Source organism: Acyrthosiphon pisum, chromosome X (genome assembly GCF_005508785.2).
Source record: "Acyrthosiphon pisum isolate AL4f chromosome X, pea_aphid_22Mar2018_4r6ur, whole genome shotgun sequence".
Classification (NCBI taxonomy): Eukaryota; Metazoa; Arthropoda; class Insecta; order Hemiptera; family Aphididae; genus Acyrthosiphon; species Acyrthosiphon pisum.
The window spans coordinates 23,538,295-23,555,959 of NC_042493.1; the positions used below are offsets into that span (position 1 = coordinate 23,538,295).

The 17,665-nt window shown below is 32.3% G+C and overlaps 2 protein-coding genes across 2 annotated transcripts; both read left to right on the forward strand.

Annotated features, from left to right (window-relative positions):
• Positions 1–12,017: 12,017 nt before the first annotated feature.
• On the forward strand, positions 12,018–13,041 carry LOC107883433. Its single transcript, XM_029485061.1, has 2 exons — positions 12,018–12,210; positions 12,301–13,041. The coding sequence occupies exons 1-2, from the start codon at positions 12,018–12,020 to the stop codon at positions 12,954–12,956; spliced, it is 849 nt and encodes a 282-aa protein (XP_029340921.1). The 3' UTR covers positions 12,957–13,041.
• Positions 13,042–14,175: 1,134 nt separating this feature from the next.
• On the forward strand, positions 14,176–15,852 carry LOC103309055. Its single transcript, XM_008183598.1, has one exon. The coding sequence runs from the start codon at positions 14,176–14,178 to the stop codon at positions 15,850–15,852; it is 1,677 nt and encodes a 558-aa protein (XP_008181820.1).
• The last annotated feature ends 1,813 nt before the right edge of the window (positions 15,853–17,665 follow it).

Below are 17,665 nucleotides of genomic sequence, written 5' to 3' on the forward strand. Positions count from 1 at the left end.
TTCTAAAAGAAGTAATTTTTTATTTTTGTCTCGAATTTTTTCAGCTCCCCCTTTTCATTTTTTACTACAGTCTGATCCATCCACTTCCATTTTATTTTATAATTCGCAACTATTACTATTGTAATATGAAATAATTTTTTTATGAATTATTCCTAGTTAAGTACTTATAGTAATTGAGTTGTAAAATTAACCAAATTGTACTGAATTGCTGACTGCCGAGTGTTGATATCGAGGTTTTGAATGACGATTAATATTTAAATATAAATAATATAAATTTCAAGTAAAAATATTTTTATTAGGTATTCATATTAACGACCCACATCTGACTTGTATCGTCAAAATTCGTCATCATTACCCCTAAACCGCCGGCCCATCTGATCGACGACAACCCGAATAACTAATTATTTATAGATTTTACTTAAAATTTAGTTCTATACTATTTATGCCAATACAGCTTTTTATGACCACAAAAATGAACCTACTGTTTATAAATCATAAAAATCTCAACATCCAGCCCTTATACAAAGAATTTCCAGGTCTTTTTAATCGGTAAATTATTTTAGCTCCAAAGACCGGACAGCAGCAGCTTTTGATTATATTATTATTAATTATACTCGCAGTTAACGAAGAATTCTACTACTATGTCGATTCCATCAAAAGATGGCCATTCCAAGTGATTTTTTTTTTGACCCCAAAAGCCTTGACCCGTTACCGCCACATACGCTACGATACATATAACGTGCGTGATAAATAATACACCAGACCGGTGTCGGCAGCCACGGCGGGTTGATCGATATACGACCATCAAGTCTTGGCGCTGTGGTGCTCGCGTAGTCGCGTGGGTGTTTGCACCCCCTCCCCCCCACACATCACTAACCGTGCACACACACATCGTCACCCTCTCGCTTAACCGGACGGCCGCCCGCCCAGTCCGCGGGGTGCGAGCGTTTTTATTCTGTCCATTATTTTCAATTGTGTCAATTTAAAACCCAGGAGGCGCTGTCGTCCTATTAATCGAATTACGGTCTCCGCGTGAAACTTCCGTTCCGAGATTATATCGCACTGCCGCCACCGGTGTTGTTTTTATTTGTTTGTTATTTTATATATTATACGTGTGTGTGTCTGTGTGTCTGTGTAACGTACACGGTTTTTTATTTTTCCGTTTCGCTTCTAATCGTGTTATTGCGATTCACACCGCCTCCGCTACCGACCGAGACGACGCGCCATGCGAGCGCAATACTACCGCGCACTGGGTTAGTGTCAGCAGGGAACGAACCACGCCTCAGGGATGACGCCGACGCGCCAGTCTCACGTAAAGCGCTACAAGGGTTGTATCGTCGTAAAGTATATGATGATTAGAATATGTGTAAGTCCACACAGATGCGCAAGTCCCTTTTCGTTCCGGTTTTTTACGTGGTATTTTTCCGTTGGTTCATTTTTATATATATCCCTAATGAGTACCTAATATTAGCATTTGTAAAGCGTATCACCTGCACCAGTACCTCATGATCTGTACTGTAATTATTATGTTTAGTATGTCACCCGTGTCAGGGTTGAGCCGTAGGTACCATATTAAACAATAAATGTATAGGTACACAAGAAAAGTTTGTAATTAAAACCAATTTCTTATGATTATAATTTACAACTACAACATAATTAATTTTATAGTAGGTATTTCGATAGTACCAACACCATTTTAAATAAATTCCCGTTTGAAAACTATAAAAGAATAACATTTGAAAATTGCAACTTATTGCAAATAACATATTATTTACTTAAGTCGATGGTTCAAAGATTTCAATCTAAAACCAAATTTATGCATCGAGAAAGTCAAAGTGTTTGCTTGCTATACTTTGTTCTATATTTTCCGGAATCATGCCTATACCCACTGTAGCTAACAATAAAGCAGAATTTTAATTTTTTTCAGTATTTTGACAATCCAATTGCTTTTTTGTTTTACACTTAATCTTGAAATAAATATTAATTTATTTCTGAATAAAATGAAACACCTATTTTAGTCATTAATATTTTATCTGCAGAACTAAAATAGTAAGAATAAAATACAACAAGTTCGTAAAAAATAATGGTACAATAATGTTTTTTATAAATCGAATAATATTATTAGGTATTTAGTTTATACTCGTTACATAATGAATGTATTGTTAATTATTTAACGTATTCAAATTGTTGAAAATATGAATAGTTACTTTAAATATAAATATTTATTTAATATGCAAATAAAAATGACTTTGTACACACCAAAACAATTTGAAATGGACAATTGATTAATGGAATACTAATTACTAGATTTATAGGTTTATAGGTTTAATAATTATAATTACAGTATGGATAATGGATATGTACCTTATTTTCAGTGTTGGGAAATATCTAGATAAAAATTATTTATCTTTTATCTTATCTAGATAAACTTCTACTCAGTTATCTTTATCTTCATCTAGATAAAACTTTAGTTATCTATGAGTACTTATCTAGATAATTTATTTAAATGAACTAAAAAAAAATTTGAAAATTTAAAATATTTTTATTATTTTATTTTTACATTTTTCTATTTTTCATATATTACATAGAAAACACGTTTAGTAATATACATTATAATACCATGATTTTAATATTTATTAATATTCATTGTTAGTCCGGAGTTTTACATCGTAAACAATGAGAAAACCCAAAAATAGAAATATGTAATGGGGATGTAGTAGGTAAGATTGTAAGAACAACTAAATAATAGCAAAAGCAAAAACATCTATCTCTGCTACCCGCCGGCGACCACCGAATGAGCTGATACCTGTTTCATAGAATTGTGTACAAAGTATGAAAAATAATTATTGTTTTAAACCGACAAAAATAAACACACATTCATGGATATTGGACTCACGAGCAATAATATTATAATAATTGTAATTTATAACAATTTAATATTTATAAAACCCTATTAGAATTCCGGGTATTTCAGTTATTGCTTAACCGATCTGTAAGACCTCTGTCCTCTGCTTTAAAAAATTTTAAATTATGTAATTTTTTTTTACCTGTAGACTCAAGTAGATCCTGAATATTTAAAAAATTAAACATGAAATTATCTCATATTTATCTAGATAAAAATGTACTAATTTTTATCTTTATCTAGATAACATTTAGTATAATTATCTTTATCTGTATCTAGATAAAAATTATTACAGTCATCTTTATCTTTATCTAGATAAATTATTAGTTATCTATTCCCAACACTGCTTATTTTCATTTGTCTATGAATCAATGTGGGTGGTTTGTTAGCTTAAGTTAAGGGCTATTGAACAAGTGGTTCAAAATCGCGAAAACGTTTGAAATGTTACAGAAAATAACGTAAGTACAACTTCAACATATTTTATGTGAAAATCAATAATAATAAAAAGTGATATTTAGGTTTTCTAAAGAAATATTCAATCTATGACGTACAGTTATTACTTATTTCCAATTCGATATTTATGTGTGTACTTAAATTAAAAAAATAACAAATTAGTGATATACCATTATCTAGGTAAGTAAATAAGTAAGTAGGTATAGATACAATTTAAGAAAAATTAACGTATACGGCTCGACTTAAGATATATTTAATAATGTAAATTACTCTGGTAAAATACAGAAGAACATGTTTTTAGACAAATAATACGTGTTACGTATTATATGTTTGGCTACTGACATGTTTTTTAAAAATATTTATAAATCAATTATAAGATTATATACTGATATAATTAAATAAAGATTGATTAAAATAAAATAAAACGCAGTTAAACGAATAATTCTCACATATTAGGGTAGAGAAGTACATATTTATATTTATAATTTAATTTTAAATAATATAACATAATATAGGTACAACACATAACTATAGTAAACAGGTTATTTATGTTATTTTGATAAATTGAGATAAAAAGTCAATATTTAGCACAACAAAAAAATTTAAATCTTAATTACCCACCTATATGTTAAAGGTAGGTACGATATATCGTATATCTTTTTTAAAATCAACATCAAATAACAATAGACTATAAAAATTAAATAATATTATGTCAGTTATACCTAATTGTTTATTAAAAGCTTCCTCATAAGTTGTCTTATAGAATCTTTAAAGATCAAAAATATTTAAAATATTTTTTAAAGCGTTTGAAGTTCAAATGTTGAGACGTAATTGGGTATCAACAAAAATAAACAAATTGTTGTTATATTATTATAACGGACTTTGTACTTTTCACCATTACGTATAAATCTATAATATATAATATATATTACTAATTATATGTTCTATATACAATGAAATTTTCAAAACATTTAAATTAATTTTAAGCTATTTATATCGCAATCTGTATTAACCTACATGTTAATGCATTTTAATAATAACTACATTAATTATGACATATTATATTATATTTTGTTTTTGCCAAAAATGTATTTAATCTAAGTTAAGATAAATCAATAAAGTAATATTTTACTGCCTTAACACAGAAACAAATGTATTGATATTTGGAATAGTTTTATATTATCATCTAATGAAATGTGACTGATTCGTAATAAGCATCATTGGTAAGTAGCAAGATAGGTAGGTAGGTACGTGAAAAAAAGTGATAACCTCTTCTGTATAGGGATAAATAATACGGGAACTTGTATTCAAATTACCTATTATATGATAAATGATAAACTAAATATCTATTACAAATGAACCGAATATTCGTCTATAAATCATAACTTTGCTACTCGGGTCATAGATATCTACTGTGAATTCGAAACCATTTTTTAATTCAAATATAGCACGCAGGTGCCGAAATGAATGTACTATGAACTATTGTAATGTAAATTAGTTTTTTTTCACATGTATCATTATAATAGTATATCAATTATCAGTGTATATTGTATACATTTAATAAACCAACAAATGAGAAAAAAAAAACAACAATTTTATTATAAGTGTGAGGTTGTCCACCAATACTTTTGAAATCACTGGCCCGTCAGTTTTAATAGCAATTCGGTATGATTGTTGTTTTGAAGTTCGCACTAATGAAAAAGTCATTGGGGCGTAGGATGACTATTGAATTGTCTGGGGGTAAACAAAAAAATCATAGTTTTTTCCTCGATGACAGCCGTTCGTCATCGGCGCACAGTTTGTGTGTACACGCTCGTGTATTTGACTTGGAAATAATAATAGTAATAATAATAACTAAAGCGTAAACGAACGAGAGAGACCGAATCGGACGGGAAAAATGAATGAAAATAAATATGGGGTTCTTTTTCGATCCACCCCGCCGGCATTGTGATGAAAACAAATCCCGCTGAGAAAGCTATTGTTCAGCGCCAGGTATTTATGGATACACCACATCTGTTTGAAATAATATGACTATACAGTACAGCACGTAATTATATCGTGTACAGATCGAGAATCAAAATGTGAACGTATATTTTTTAGATGTACTCGCTGAAACATATTCTAAAAAATCTCAAAGTTTATCTGAGATAAATATTACTGGCTTTAAAAAAAAAAAATCAACTATTTTCGTGTTAGTGGACTTGGTTCTAATGAACGATTACTTTTGCTTTGGACTACCAGCTATGGTATGCATTATTTCGCTGATGCAAATAAAATATAGTTTTATGATTGAAATTGTTCTCTAAGTCCTGAACATTTTTCACATGTTCTTGATCGCGGTTTATTGTTGATTAAAAATTGTTTAGGTAATTTATAGCAAAAACATATTCATTTTAAATAATTTTTTCTCGTACTTTTTTTTACATAAATTAAATTCATGTCTGGAATCCGGCCCTCTTCTAGTTAAAGCCTTTACTAGTTTACTGTAAAAATTTTTTCTAAATTACAATTAACGACGCAATGTAAATTTACACAGAATACGTATGCTAATTAATTTTGCATGTAAAATAATTAAAATTTGTCACAAATTTTTATGTAAATAATTTACACCTAGTACATTTATCACAGCTACATAATATGTAGTTGGTTACAAAATACATTATATTATACATTTTGTTTGTACCTATACCTATATTTGTATGCACATTTCAAATACGAGTGCCCTTAAATATAGTATATACAAAACGTAATCAAAGTAAATTCAATTGTACATAAAAACATTGGTCAATTTGTCATAGGTAATTACATAAGAAAATTATGTTTACAAACACATCTGTGTAAATTTTAATTTCTGATATCTATGCTACGAATAAGTGTAATTTGGGGAAGGCTTAGCTTCCTAAATACTTCTTTACGAATAAATCACTACATGGGAGCCGAACTGTTTTCACATTGCTTAACTCCCATGCAGCATCGTTTATTTAATAAAAAATGTACACAACTTTGTTTGAGCTCGCATGAGTCGTGAATTTATAGAACCCCCGACCCATGATGCCTCACAATTTTTTTTTCCTTTTTCAACGGTCCCAGGAGCATAGCCAGGTCGTGCCCAAGCTATGCTCCCACTGAGTCGCTAACGCAGATAAAGAGTCCTCTTCTCGGACCGACAGTAGCCCCGCCATCCTGGAATACTCTTGATGTTTGTGCTCCTCTTTCACGAGCCCGGGTCGGAGCCCCGTCGCTCTCGATTCCCGTACTTGAGCTTTCACCCATTAGCCGTATTATCCGCGACTTGTCGGGCTCTCTCCTTCGGTCTCCTTTAGCGTTAGGATGTCTTCCACCATTTTGTAGAAGAGTCTAAAAGTCTCTTCCACTTCGTTTAATGCGGTAGTCTTCTCATGCTGATCTAGCGGGAGGTCTTCGAAGGCCGGGCCACACAGGATGTCCGGCATATCTGTCACGGCTGGGGGTTGACCCAAGCGTTCATGAAGCTCAGCTCTGCAGCCTTCCCAGTTGACGCAGTGGAAGATGGTGTGCTCTACAGTGTCCGAGCCGCATGGGCAGTGGCTGCAGTGAGGGCTAGGGGCCTTTCCCATGCGGTGAAGGTACCACTGAAAACACCCGTGCCCAGATAAGGCCTGTGTCATGTGGTAGGTCCAGGGTACCCTAGGCGTCGTCCTATTCACCCATCTGGTGATGCTCGGTATGATTCGGCGGGTCCATGAGGCCTTTAAGGTGACTTCCCATTTGCTTTGCCATTTCTCAATTGTGATCCTCCTTTCTTCTTTGATCTTGCTTCTGGTGGGGGGAGAGTCCTCAGGTAGAGGAACTTCCAGCGCCCTAGCCTTTATCCTGGCCCTCTCTGCGGCTATCAGGTCTACTGGTGGTGTGCCTGATAGTACGAAAGCGGCTTCGTCAGAGACAGTCCTGTAGGCCCATATGGTTCTCAGGGCTGCCACTCTCTGAGGTCTTCTTAAGATAGTTCTTACCTTGGCCGTTGAGCTTGCAGCTTCCGACCAGACTGGGGCGGCGTAGAGCAGCTGGCTCTTTCATCACGAACTATCAGTTCCTTGAGCAACTAAGGCTCGTTTTTACTACGATAGTACGATATGTTATGTTCGGTGTGCAGAAAATCAACTCAGTGGGTGTATAATTAATTTATATTATACATATTATTATACAGATGTCTTAACTGATGTCTGAACTTGGATGCCAACAAATGGCACCATTTGTTTTCTCTTTCTAGCCTACACGCAACATAGACAAAACTCATTTACGCAAAATTATTTTTTCTATGTTTTTAAGTAATCCTAGAGTAAAACCACCCATCACAATAAAGATAGAAAATAATATTTTTGAGGGAATGGCATATCGATTTGTCTAAATATTGTCTCAAAATAATTTAAACATAATTTAAATTTACAAAATGTTTTTGTTTATTTTGAAAGTTGAATACAAAGTTAAATAACAATAAAATATAAAATTGATATGTCATACCCTAAAAATATTATTCTCTATCTTTTTTTGAATGGGGGGGGGGGTCCTCTAAGATTACTTAGGAGGACGTCGCACCCACATGTGTTGTCTCCGTCTTACATGTGTACGACATAGCAAATTTTACGTTCAGTAGATCACGTTTAGGCCCGTTAATTTTAAAATAAGAGAGAATTGACCTCTTATAAAATTGAAAGGTAAAGATATTATCCAGGGCATCTCATCGGCTTTTTGTTATATTTCAATTTTTAAGTGAATTATGAGTATTTTAAAATTGTTAATTGTTTATACATCTTTTAATACTCATAAATCAATTTAAAATTGAAATATTACAAAAAACCGATGAGATGCCCTAGATAATATTCTTACTTAATATTTTATAAGAGGTCAATTCACTCTAATTTTAAAATTTACAAGGTTAAACGTGATCTGCTGAGCATAAAATTTGGTATGTCATAAACGTGTAAGACGGAGACAACATATGCTGGTGCGACGTCCTTTTAAAACACAGATAAAATGATTCTGGGTTAATGCGTTATTTTGCGTGTGGTACAGAGAGATAAAATAAATAGTGCGCTGACATTCTCTTAAGACAATTAGAGTACTGTATAAAAGAATCCAAAATGAATTACGGTATTACTATATGAGGAGGAACGTAATAAAGACCCATTAACAAAACATACAAAATAAAATACTAAAAATTAAAGAAGCCGTATTTTCTAATTTTAAACCTAATAAAAATGTTCAATATTCGTGTTGTAAATTAAATTTATAGGTATAACATTGATATCTAAATGTGTGTGGCCTACCACATTATCAATAAGTAAAATATTTTTGGCTAGGTATCAAAAGTTATCTAAGACCTTCAAAAAATTTCAAGGAAGTACATATTGTAATAAAGGAAAGTATTAAGTAAAAAGCCATTGAAAAATTTTAATGAAGCTTCAAAATTATCCAATGATTTTTTAACACAATCTTCTACCGAAGCTGAATCATACCTACCAAAAAGGTTTTAAAAAAACGTAAAAAAATCATTAAAAAAAGAGAGAAGACCAGTACTATTAAAGAATGTTCTAAATCCATCTAAAGTAGCAGCAGCAGCTGCCATAATAGTGAAAGTAATACAGACTTACCACAATTCCCAACACTTTCAAATTTCACTTTCAAGTAATATATAGGAGTATATTATTTTTCTTATTTTATCATATTATTATTATAAATGCAAGGATAGAATTTATATGACATAATATTGTATTAGTTTGTATGTATAATGTGTTATATAAAAATAATTATGTCAGTTTTAGAAACTAACAAAATAGGTATAAACAAATGCCGAAGAATACATTTCAAGTAATGTATGTGAAAATAACACTGTTAATAATATTTTTTAGCCTTGATTCATATCCAGAAGATAAGACAGGTTACTTTAGTAATTTATAAAGCACAATATTCTTCTATACTTAAGAATTTACTATCTAACGATAATTGGGTACATATTACATAATGTTTCAATAATTAATATTTTTTACGATAATAATGAAGATAACGTTCTATTAAATTTAAATATTCAAATTCAAGAAGATGGTATGTACAATGTACATAATAATGTGTTTTTAGAAAAAAAAAATATATTATTATAAACAAATTATAACTTTAGGTATTCATTTTATTTAAATGATCTGTAGAACTATAGATGAAAACGCTAATAGTGTAGGGATTAATAACTCAACTCTGATTCAAGAAGATCCAACAGTTATAATTATTATTTTATTTTATAAATACATTTATATTATATACCTATCTATAATATATATGCTTTCGTAAATTTTAAAATGTTGTATTATTACATTGTATACATTTAAAAACTTAGTTCAATAATTTTGATAGTCTAAATATGTACTTATATATTTTTAAAATATAATTATGGCAGTTCAAAAACAAATTATATGTCAACTTAGTTACTTTAAATGCTAGAGTTAAAGAGCAAGGTGAATATATACATTATACCTACTATAATGACGATTGTAAATTATGTTCAAGAAAAACAAAAACTTTTAATTCAACTGAACACAGCATTATGCAATAATCACAAGTTTTAAAATGCTTATAAAATGCTTCCAATACCAAATGAAGCTTCAATGAATAGTTTAAAAGACATTTTATGTAATGACGCATTACATGATCAAACTGTAATGAATAAATGTAATACAAGAATATGGCCTTGAGGGAAGTGAAATAATCACGATATTCGAAATCACCCGTCCATATCTCACCACAAAAATAGCAAGAAACAATTTTATCCGCATTACCAACAAAATATTCAGAGCCTTAGATGCAGCAACAATTATGGAACCGAATAAATTGGAATCCAATGAAAATTGACATCAAACTAGAATTAAACCACAGTATCTATCAAAAAATGAAACCTTTAAATATATTACAATGGAACCTAAACGGTTTCTTCAAAAAACAAAACGAACTCAAACTTATAATAAACAACCTAAACCCCCAAATAATTTGCCTGCAGGAGACCAATTTCAAAGAAGATTACACAGCACCACTAAAAGAATACTCTGGTTTCAGCAAAAATAGAATAACAGCAAACAGGGCCAGTGGGGGAACATCGATATACGTAAAATCTAATATCCCTGTTCAGGAAACCCAAATTAAAAGCAACTTAGAAACCATAGCAATCACAATAGAACTCAAAAAAAAGTTTACTATATGTAATATCTATCTTCCCAACCAAACAAATGTCAGCCTTTCAGATTTAGAAGATATCACAAAACAACTACCCAAACCATATATAATTGTGGGCGATTTTAATGCCCACAATATACTATGGGGCTCCAACTCAACTGACTATAGAGGCCAATTAATAGAAAAATTAATCACGTCTCAAAACCTTATTTTATTAAATGATACATCCCCTACCCACATAAATTTAGCCAATGGAAAATTTTCGAACATAGATCTCTCGCTGAGTACACCCTCCATCTCTCAAAGACTCGAGTGGGAAGTATTAAATGAAGTGTATAGCAGTGATCATCTACCAATAAACATTAAATTATTAATTAGACAAACAGATGTTAAAAATAACCAAGTACATAAATGGAATTTAAAAAACCCGAATTGGAAACTATTTACAGATCTACTAGAAGAAGAATCTAAGATAATAGGGGACATGGATTTGTCAAATATTGATGAAGCAACGCAAAAATTTACGACACACATTACATCGATAGCGCAAAAAACAATAGGCAGCAACGCAAATTTTAAAAAACCAAGAGTCCCATGGTGGAACGAGAAAATCAAAGAGGCCATTAAAGATAAAAACAACGCACTCAACACATTTAAAAAAAACAATTCACAAGAAAACTTCATAAAGTTAAAACAGTTAAGAGCCAAAGCTAAATACATCATCAATCATACCAAAAAAACGTCTTGGAATCAATTCACGAACTCGATAAATTCACAAGCCTAGGCCTCAGAGATATGGAATAAAATAAAATCACTTAAAGGCCTCAGCAGAGGCAATGAAATCATTCTAAAAAATGATCACGATACAATCGTAGACCCAGAGAAAGTGGCCGACAAACTCGCCAGCTTTTCCAAAATAACTCAAGCAATAACTCATATGATAAAAAATTCATCTCCGAAATAAAAACACCAAATGAAATACAACAAATAATATCTGTAATAGACTCATCAATCCCGGATCAGTATAACATAAATCTCCCAATAACAATGAATGAAATAGAGCAGACGTTAAACAAATGCAATAGTAAGAGTCCAGGTCCTGATGGAATTCCTTACAGCTTTCTACAAAACTTAGGGACAAAATCTAAAGACTCACTACTAAGGGTTTACAACAACATATGGAGCACAGGCAACATCCCCAGTGAATGGAAGAGAGGAATAGTTATACCGCTACCTAAACCAGGAAAAAACAAATACACGACGGAAGGATATAGACCCATAACGCTTTTAAATACAATGGCAAAAATAATGGAAAAGATAATAAACAACCGGCACATATGGTCTCGAAAAGAATAAACTTATATCAAACAAACAAAGCGGGTTCCGCAGATCTCGTTCCACACTTGACAATTTAGTTACCATACACTCCGAAATAAACAAAACATTTGCCACAAATCTGTATCTTGAAATGATATGTCAAGACATTACAAAAGCTTACGACACTATATGGAGACATCGAGTAATTCAAATATTCAGTAAAATTATATCTAATGGTAATATGCTTAACTATATTAAAAATTTCCTAGACAATCGACAATTCGCAGTCAAAGTATCAAACACACTCTCTGTAAATCTCTTACAAGAAAACGGAGTACCTCAAGGTTCGTCGCTATCAGTAACTTTGTTTCTGTTGGCAATCAACAATATAATGGAAAATATCAAATATCCAGTAAACGCGATGTTATTCGCAGATGACTTCAACTTCTGGTGCAGGAGCAACAACCTATCAACTGTACAAAGGTTCCTCGAAGAAACAGCCAACAAACTAACTCAATGGGCCAATACGTCAGGTTTCAAATTCTCCAATTCAAAATCCCAATGCATTATATTCTCTAGAAAAAGAGGGCAAAAACATATAAACGTTCAAATAGATGGAAAAAACATACCAAACAATAACACAGTCAAAATTCTCGGCCTGAAATTTGATACAAAAATGAACTGGATCCAACATCTAAAATACCTAAAAACGGATATTAACCAAAAATTGAATTTAATAAAAATGTTAAGTCACACCCAATGGGGGGGAGATGAACATACACTAATCCGCATACATAGACAACTTATCAGAGCAAAGTTAGACTACGAAGCAATTTTATACCAATCAACCAGCCACTCACATCTTAAAATAATAGACAGTGCATTAAACTCCAGCATAAGACTATGCATTGGAGCTTTCAAATCAAGCCCTATAGAAAGCATAAGAAACATAGCACAAGAAGCACCCCAAGAGCTAAGAAGAGCAGAGAAGACACTTCTCTACGCAGCTAGCATCACTAGAAATACAGACAATGTACTTGGTAATACCACTTATGATTTTTTTTTATTTCATAAGTGGTCCCATTATTAGTTTTTTTCCAACAGCTAATTTTTTTTTTCAATTCCTTCTTCGGGAGTTACATCTGCAGCTGATTGAGGACATTTTATTTCGACCAAGCCACCTTCATCAATTAACCCATCTGGAGTTGCTCCTATGAAATAATTAAACTCATCAATGAATAATCCACGCTCTCTAATTGTTATACCTACTTGGTAAATTTTCTAAACAAATTTTAGCTTCATTTTCATGGTTTCTTCCATACTCCATTGCTATTGTATCAACATCAGTTGTATAAATTAAATTTTTTATTAGATTTTCACAACCCGTGTCTGGACGACGGTTAATTATGCTTCCAAAGTTTAAAGCAGTAAGTAATTTACGCCTAATGTCCAACCAATTCTGACAAGAACTTTGGTTAACAGTTTGTCTTTCTATTACCTCTTTTTGTGCAGCCACTTTTTTCATGGACTCAATGACTACCAATTTTTCAATATTATATTCATTTTCATTCATGTCTGGTTTCATTGAATTTTCTCCATATAAGCATTTGAGTCATTCACACCAAATAATTTTTTTTAAACCTTTTATTTTTCGTCAAGCGATTATTTTGACGAAATTGATTAACTCGTCGTGTTTTTCCATTTTCACTAATGGCAATTTTTTAAAGGGACTATTTTTTAAAATTATCTTGTGCAAAGAATAAAAAGGTCTTTTAGAATTTTTAGTTACTGTAGCAATCGCACAACGTCCAGCGTATGACCCTTTTAGAGCAAAATTTACTCTTTTCCCTTCTATAAGTTTTGCAATAGTGGCATTAAAAGATTCAACTATATTGCTGTCAACATTCAGTATCAAGCTTGAAGTATGTCTAGCAAGATACCTAATAAGTTGCATTACGCTATCTATAAACACTATATGTACTAACAATTTTTTCCATATAATTAATATCGTTTGAATTATTATCGTGACAAAAACACAACCAACAAAACTAAAAGACAATATAGATCAACCTTAATTTTCACCATAACATTAAGAATCTCCCCTCAGGGGAGCACTAAAAATGCGACGGGTATGGCGAACCCGGGGCCCCGAGCTGAGAACTGAACTGACTTTAATTAGTTGGCTCAGCTCTCCCTACTCTGACTTTTATTGGTTGGAGTAGACTGGTCCTCCAGGTTGGGGGTTTAGCGGAGGGCTAACGCCCCTGCCTAGTAAAAAATCTTATGTTCAGGATCTAATAAACATAAACATGCCTCGGATACGTGGAGCTTGGGATAATAAGACTGGAAATCGGAAAAATGGCTTATTGTTTGGGACATGGAACGTACGTACTCTTTTTAAACCTGGAGCGGCTCAAAACATTGTTAAAGAAATTGAGAAATACAAGTTAAAAATTGTTGCTTTACAAGAAATTAGATGGGATGATACTGGAACGTTAGATATACAAGAAACAACAATACTTTATGGTAAATGTAATGAAAGACGCCAGTTTGGAACTGGTTTTGCGATACACAAAAGCTTAGTACCAAATATAAGGGAGTTCAAAGATATCAATCCAAGAACCTCATTGTTGACAATGAAAGCACAGTTTTTCGATATAACTTTCATAAATGTGCATGCGCCTTCCGAAGATAAATCGCAAGAAGAGAAGGATGATTTCTATGAGAGCTTGGACTTAATATTAAATGCATTACCTCAATACAGAATAAAAATTGTCTTAGGTGACCTAAACGCAAAAGTTGGTAAAGAGACTGTATTCAGGCCAATAATTGGTAGTCACAGCCTGCACGAAGTTACAAATGATAATGGATTAAGACTTATTGATTTTGCATGTGGAAATGGTCTTGTAGTGAAAAGTACAATGTTCCCTCATAAAAATATTTATAAGGGAACATGGATGTCACCAGATGGAAGGTATGTCAACCAAATCGACCATATTCTAGTGAGCACAAGATTCAAAAACTGTATTCAAGACATAAGAACGATGAGAGGAGCCGATGGTGATTCGGATCACTATCTGGTTAAAGGAAAAATGAAAGTCAAAATAAAAAAGGTAACTCGGAATAAAGGAATAGTGGTAGACAAATATGACACAGCTAAACTAAACAATATGAATACGGGTGAAAGATTCAAGTATCAGATGTATGAAAAAATCAGAAGGATAGATACAGGTATAAATGACTCAATTGATGCAAAATGGAAGAAAATTAAAGATACTATAAAGGTAGTAGCAGAGTCAGAAATCGGGAAAATAAAATCTGTAAGAAAACCGTGGTTCAACGATGTGTGTGAAGATGCTCTATATCGGAGAAAAGAAGCTAGAAATCAGTGGCTTAATGACCAACATAATAGAGAAAAAGAAATTGTGTATAAAGAATGCCAGAAAAGTGCAAGTAGAGTATTCAGAAATGAAAAACGAAAATATACTCAGAATTTATTGGAAGAAGCAGAAGTAGATTCTAGAATGAATAGAGCGAGACAGTTGTACCAAAAAATAAACAGTATAAGAGGAGGTTTCAGAAAACATAATAAATTCTTGAAAAACGAAGATGGTTCACTGACTACAGGACAGGAAGAGATGTTGGAAAAATGGAGGCAATATTTTGGCCAGCTGCTCAACTGCGAAAATCCAGAAGAAACTTTTGTATGGACAATAGAAGAAACCAACGATTGCGAATGCCTACCCCCTACTAGCAATGAAATAAAACAACAAATATTAAGGTTAAAAAACCAAAAATCTCCTGGAGAAGATGGGATTCAGGGAGAAATATTAAAAAAATTAGATGAGGAAACAATATCAAGAATACATAGTATTATTGAAACGGTTTGGCTGGAGGAAAGACTCCCGGAGGAGTGGAATACGGCGCTAGTGTGCCCTATACACAAAAAGAACGACCCCAGATATGCAACAATTATAGGGGAATAGCATTACTAAACGTAACCTATAAAATTCTTGCATATTGCTTATTAGACAGAATAAAGCCGATTGCGGAAGAAATAATAGGGGATTACCAAGGAGGTTTCAGACCAAACAGATCTACAACAGACCAAATATTTGTAATTAGGCAGACCCTTCAAAAAATGTGGGAGTTCAATAAAGACGTGTATATATTATTTGTGGACTTCAAGAAAGCCTATGACTCTATCCATAGAGCAAGCTTAATCAATATTCTTAGGGAATTTAGGTTTCCAAAAAAGCTAGTTAATCTGGTAGAGGCAAGTATAAATGGAACAAAGATTAAAGTAAAGCTAGCAAATATGTTGTCACAACCAGTGGAAGTGGTGACAGGCTTAAGACAAGGGTATGCGCTTTCTCCCATACTATTTAACTTAGTATTGGAGAAGATAGTAAGAGAAATCAATTTATGTGAAGGGGTTGAGTTAGGTCGATCGACAATTAATATTCTAGCGTATGCGGATGATATTTCACTATTGGGAAGGAGTAGAGAGATGATAATAAAAATGGGAAAATCACTTATAAAGGATGCGGAGAAAGTAGGACTTAAGATTAATGAAAAAAAAACAGAGTACATGGTGGTCAGTCGGAGAAATGGGAATCAGATACAAGAAGAATTCATTGAAGTGGAAGAATACAAATTTAAAAGAGTGGACCAATTCTAATACTTAGGGTCAATTATAACTCAAGATAACGACATAAAAACAGAAATTTCAATGAGATTACATTCAGCTAATAAATGTTTCTTTGGACTCAGTAAAATTTTTAGATCAAGAGCAATATCTAAGAATTTAAAAGTTAGAATGTACTTAACTCTGGTTAGACCAATTGTCTTGTACGGGGTAGAAACATGGTCTCTGAGAAAGACTGAAAAACGAAGGATGGCAGTGTTTGAAAGAAAAATACTCAGAAAAATTTATGGGGCATACTATGATGTTCTCACAAATGAATGGAGGAAATTACACAATACTGAACTGCAATCCCTTTTTCGGCGACCGGATATACTGAAAGAGATAAAAAAAAAGAAGGCTAGTCTGGGCAGGACATGCCTGGAGGAAGCATGACTCATTAATTAGAAGGGTAATAGAGGAAAACCCAGTAGGGAGGAGACCTCTTGGAAGACCGCGTTTAAGATGGGAGGACTGCGTTAAGAGAGACGCTGAAACAGTGGAGCCAGAGAGTCATTGGCAGGAAATAGCAGAGGATAGAGATAGGTGGCAGTATGTTTATCTAGAGGTATGGTCTTAAATGGCCGAAACCAAAGAAGAAGAAGAAGAAGATATATATACCTAACCTATCGTATTTATGTTTTTTATATTACAATAAAATTGTTTATTTATGATTGCTAATTGTTATATAATTTTAAATAATCCTCCCGCTATATAAAACTATATATAGGTATGTACCTAATAATTGTAAAATTTTGTTTTTTGATAAACTAATTAATCAAGTTAATTACCCACTTCATTTATTAGTTATTAATTCATAGTATAATTTATGTCTGGTGACATGCTCACACATAAGTAGCATCGAAAATATACTAAACAGCTTATCATTACAACATTTACGTAGTAAATCAACACTAATATAAAATGTATTAAATGTAAGTGATGGAATTAAAGTATCATCAAACATTTTTAACAATATAATATAAATTATTGTGTATTTTGAATTCTTAATCAAGTTGATTTACTATTCATATTTACTATCATCTATTTAGTCTACCTTAAATTAGTGAAAATACAAATCAAAATACTATTTTGATTTGTGTTATGTAATTATT